This window comes from Fragaria vesca, linkage group LG6 (assembly GCF_000184155.1).
Source record: "Fragaria vesca subsp. vesca linkage group LG6, FraVesHawaii_1.0, whole genome shotgun sequence".
In the NCBI taxonomy this organism is placed as follows: Eukaryota; Viridiplantae; Streptophyta; class Magnoliopsida; order Rosales; family Rosaceae; genus Fragaria; species Fragaria vesca.
Genome location: NC_020496.1, coordinates 22,818,182 through 22,823,471, shown reverse-complemented (window position 1 = coordinate 22,823,471; position 5,290 = coordinate 22,818,182). Strand labels below are relative to the sequence as shown.

The following is a 5,290-nucleotide window of genomic DNA, read 5'->3' as shown; positions in this document are numbered from 1 at the left end:
ACACACACACACACACACAAATCACGATTGATAATATCAACACAAACGTAAGACACAAATCACGATTGATAATATCAACACAAACGTAAGAGGTCAATGGATATTTACTCAACGGGTTGATAACCTGTAAAAAAAAACAAAAAGAAAGAAAAATCTCTTAAGAACTATATACTGGTCCACCAAAAGACTCATGCATATAAAAATTTCATTATGAACTGAGAACCCAGAATTTCTCACTTACAGTTGTCCACAGTGCAACTTTGGAAACAATTGCATGCGGTGGCATATTTAAAGTTATCTGAGACAACGTGCTTTGACCAAACATGAGAAATCCCATGACAGCAATACTGCCATATAACAGAACGGACAACAGAAAGCTGCAGGACAAAAAAGAGAGCAAGGCATAAGAAAGAAGGGTAAGGGAAGTGTGTGCCAAATACCATAAAACAGCAACTTCTATACCATATGATCAGAGCCTTGCTAAATTGTTTTTTGTCAGCCATGGATTGGTAAATATTTGGAAACACTGTATGCCCGGCAAAGCAAAACCCATATACACCAATTACAAGTGGAATTCCATTAAAATTCACTACTTGAGCAGTTTGATGAAATCCAATCCCACCAGTTGTACCGAGTAAAATTACACATAGAACGATCAAAAGTGTAACAATGACCCCACCAGCTGCAAATAATATAACAAAATGAAGTCAAATGATTGTAGATCAAATCATTTGAAATTTTTAAAATAAGAAATCAACAGGGAGTCGACAGAAACGTTTAGCAACACCTGAGAGGAATGAAATTAAACGAAGATCTTTCAACCAAACCGTTGGTAGAACAACCAAGGCGGTTACGATTCCAAAGAAGTGCAAGGAGTCCAAGTGAAAACCAGCCCAATTCAAGGATGTCCCTGGGAATAGCCTACTGAGATTATCTCCTTCTAAAATTATGAATTCTACACAGTAAGACTGCATGGAAAAACAATATTCTTCGATTAACCTCTCATGGATCAAGTACAATGTAAGACTAGAATCAGCGTTTTACTTACATAGAGTTCTGCATACAAAATGATCTGCACCATAAACAAAATAAAAAAGCAAATGAGAAAATATAATACAAAAAAGTAAGTCCACACAGATTTACAAAGAAAATGATCAAGAAACCAGAACAAATTCATAGAACAATAAAGCCAGTGACATGAATGATCTGGTGCCAGTACAAAAGGTGCAGAATAAACTGATCAGAATAAAATCATCTAGTTGACAAACATGCTTGTAGGAAAGTATGGACTTAAACGTTGGTGTGTCAGGGATTGAAACGGCCAGAACTTCATTTTTCAAAAGCTCAAGCCATATAAGTCTGGCAAAAAGTAAAGCTACAGCTTACAGATATGAAAATACGGCCATATCTTCCGAATGCAGCTTCTCCTAAATCTGGGTAACTTTTAATTCCTTTATTGGTCTCAAAGCAGATTCTCATGAGTATGGCTGTGTAACAACACACACATGCAAAAAGAAGTAACACCAGAATGCTTGCCCAGCCAGCTTCTTTCACTGTATAAGGTGTAGACAGAAGCCCAACTCCGGCCATTACATTAATTCCTGTCCAAGTGCACGCATATGATAGATATGATGTCATTGATGTGTAGGTTTAGAATGGATCAAGAATAGTAACATACCATTGAATACAGTTTGAGTCAAGCTACATCCATGCGCAACAGGAAATTCTCCAGTGACCTGCTTATTCAGTGCCGACCTTTGTGACCATACGGATTGCGCTCTGGAGCTCCTGTCCCAATTCTGAGAAAACCGTTCACGTTCGTCGGCGGACAATAAGGGGGCTTTTGAAGCTCCCATATCAACATTACTCCGAATATCGAAGCTCGAAAAGTTGCTACCGCCCGGAGTAAATCCGAGATTGCCGAAATTTGGTGATGCTGCAATAGTGTAAGAATCCAGAGTCTCCCTGTCGAGATCGACAAGAGTCAACACATGAATCAATCAAAATGGAGGAGAGAGAAATATGGAAGCAATTAATTAATGGATACCTGTAGCTCTGGGGCCATGTCTGAGACGAAAAACTATTTCCGGGTGAGGGATGACTACCGGAGCTGCTGCTGCTGATGCTGCCACTCTCGATCTTGTTCCCCTCAATATCATCGCTCAGTTCGTCATCACTCACGAACAAAATCGGATCCGTTTCTTTCTGCTGAGCCATCTACACCAAGGCGATTACCTGTGGCGTTTGTGAAAGAGGGTTATGGCATGCGATGCGAGGCTCCGACCTTGTAGGAGCTGATGACATGCCACATTCAAATAAATACAAAGACATGCATAATTCCCAGAAGGGTCTAGACTTCTTTTTCTTCTTTTTCTTTTTTTTCTTTTTTTTCTTTTTCCACATTGGGTGTGTCTTTTGATTCAATCTTCATCATTCATTCCTTATCTACCTTTTAAACGGTCTAAGTAACACTCCTGTTCAAAAAAAAAAACCAGTCTAAGTAACTTATTTATTTACTTTCAATGGACAATTATGTCATTCACTGTTTTATCTCTTCCTGCCTAATACAAACAAACAAATTAAAATGCTGATTTTGTTGCTGCTCTAGATTCTTCTGCTCCATGAGGTGATAGTAATCTTCTAATTTGCTCTTTGTTTATTCATATGGTATTATTGATCGACTTCAACCTTCCATCATGTTGAGAATATTATGGAGTACTTCTTCATCAACTAGGTTTTCCCAATAGTCATTATCTCCATCTTTTGTTTCTATGTTATAAATCATAGAGTTTTCTCTGCTCACGCTGACAAAATATTGCCTTGACATCAAGATCGATGTTGCCTAAAATTAACTCTAGTTAACACTTACAATGCATGCATGCATGCTCCCTTCCTCATTAAAATTTATTGGCCATATTATATAATCATTCATATAGTCTTCCCACAAACTCTCAATCATTTCTGATCTATCTCTCTTAACTACTTTACCTTGCTCAAAACTTAACAGCTCTTGTAATGTACTTTTCTCAAAATTAGCTATTCCATAGAGCTTGACTAATTTTTCATGCTTTTTATTGCATGCTCCTAACAGGGAATTATGCTCTGTAGACAACCAATCTTAGTTATCTCCTAAACTACTAATTTGGAAATGGAGAAGATTTATAGTTTTGTTAAAATCTATAAATTCTTGCTCTAATGTTGTTACTAATTTCTCAAGTCCTATAACCATGTTTGGTAGTTGGTTTCTAATACCCGTATTGTGGGATAGAATCATCAAATTAACCCTGAATTGAAGTATTATTTTATACTCGTGTCAGTCTAGTATCACTCTGTATCGTTCAGTATTCTCAACTATTGTGATGGGTTCTGCTTAAAAATGTTCTTTGGGGGGAGAGAGTTGATTTTACATTGCTATCTGGAATATTCTCAGATCGTGTGTGACTTTGATATTCTTATGATTATCTATTTCTCTTGCTTTTGACTTGGTTGTCTGCTCAAAATGTTGCAGGGATTGTAAGCAAAGAGACAAAGAAATATTCAAATGAGGTTTTATATAAGAATGTCAAATGAGGAGATTATTGGTATATGATTAGTTATTGGCATCCCTATAAAAATACAAGAAGTGCAAGCAAAGAAGCTCTAATTTGATTATGGCTTATATATATATGGTTACATATATGATTGATTTGTTAAGTGATTATAAGTTTTGGATGAGCTACATTGGCAGAATATATTCCTTGAGGCATGCATATATAAAGAAGACACATATCATTTTGGATACTGCTTTTGCACGCATTGCGTTTGGGAGATAGTATTTTCCGCTGCAAAAACTTTGTGAGGTCAGAAGTTTAACTTTTCCATGTTGGGTTGCATTTTATGTATTTGTGATTGAGATTCTCTCGAGGCTAGTAGAAAATTATTAAAGGATCAAGGACGATGTCAATTCTTTGGAGATCAAAGAAAAAGATTACTTGAAGAAGAAGAGTGCTTCAAACATATCAGCTAGGGTTCTAGAGATAGTAGTCTCGTTCAGTGTTACATAATTTGTAATTGACTTGTTCTTCAAGAGTTAAAGCCTCGACAATTTTTTTCTTCAAATTGAGGTTCAATGGGTAAACAAGTTGTTGCATTTGTTTTGTTATTTTCTGTCAAGTACACTCATGATTGAAACGACTATTTCAATCCCAAATACCTAAAAAACATCTATCGATCCTAGTCTCTTTAAAAAAAGTACATGGAAAAGTGTAAGAAAGAGACGCCAACGAAATAACTTCAAAGTTTCAAAGAGACCGACTTACAATTTACATTTAGAGCTAGGCACGAGCCGAGACTAGCATCGATTTTCGAAGGGCTGGGTCCGGACCAGCGACTTTAAAACCAGGCCGGTCTTTACACTAAAAAATACTATGACCGGTAAATGCCTAGACTGGCATAAACCGGGTTGGTCATGTCGGTTTTTGAGCTTCATAAGCAATCTGCATATCTGATCTAAATATGATCGGAACAAGAGTTGAACAAGAAATTTGTAGTCTGCAGATATGCAAATCCAATTTAATCGATCTACAATCCAAGAGTTGAAACAAACTTGAATCGAAATAATAGATTTGAATCGGAAAAAGATTCAATTTAAGTACTTTCATCGGAGTATATTTTCACTGAATCGGAATTTTCAGCAACGCACCTGAAATTTTACTTAAGGGCATCTAGGGCAGAGAACTAATCGAAGATATATGCAGTAGTACGCCGGTTGAGCACTAATTGGAGAATCAGAGGAGAAAACTAGACGAAAAGGGACGAAGCTTTCAAGAATCAATACTCTCGAGTCTCGAATCTCCGTTTCTCAATTTGTTTCCCTCTCCGTCTGTGTTTTAGAAAGAGAGAAGAAAGTGATAATTGAGAAGATGACGATTTGCACTTTATGATTAGAAAGATAAGGTTTTATGAGAAAGTGATAATCTCATGTGGTCGTTTGTATATATAGTAGTATACAATTGCAACTTGAAAGGTATTCGAGCTTGCAAAACTAGCCCATAATGGGTTTAATGGCACATGACACGTATACGTCGGGCTTTCGGGCTGAAGTATAATTTAGACATTAGGGACCGGGCCTGGACCGACAAGTAGTAGGACCGGCCCAGACTGAATATTTTCAAAAGAAGGACGTATCGGTAAAAAGCTCGGCGGTTTATGTCGGTTTACCGAGCTTTTTTTCTTGCTACGAGTTTTATGCCCAGCCCTAATTTGCATAGTTTGATATTTGGATTAAATTCAGTTTACTCTCCCCCCCCCC

General features: G+C 37.1%; 1 protein-coding gene across 1 annotated transcript in view; it reads right to left on the bottom strand.

Annotated features, from left to right (window-relative positions):
- The window catches only part of LOC101312278 (vacuolar amino acid transporter 1-like), a 4,977-nt gene extending 2,760 nt beyond the window's left edge, over positions 1-2,217 (bottom strand). The window contains exons 1-7 of the mRNA XM_004305639.1: positions 2,048-2,217; positions 1,679-1,965; positions 1,387-1,601; positions 1,049-1,072; positions 788-968; positions 463-682; positions 231-377 (exon numbers count right to left, since the gene is read on the bottom strand). Coding sequence (XP_004305687.1) covers positions 231-377; positions 463-682; positions 788-968; positions 1,049-1,072; positions 1,387-1,601; positions 1,679-1,965; positions 2,048-2,217 — 1,244 coding nt within the window. The remainder of the gene's footprint in view (positions 1-230; positions 378-462; positions 683-787; positions 969-1,048; positions 1,073-1,386; positions 1,602-1,678; positions 1,966-2,047) is intronic.
- Between the last annotated feature and the right edge of the window lie 3,073 nt (positions 2,218-5,290).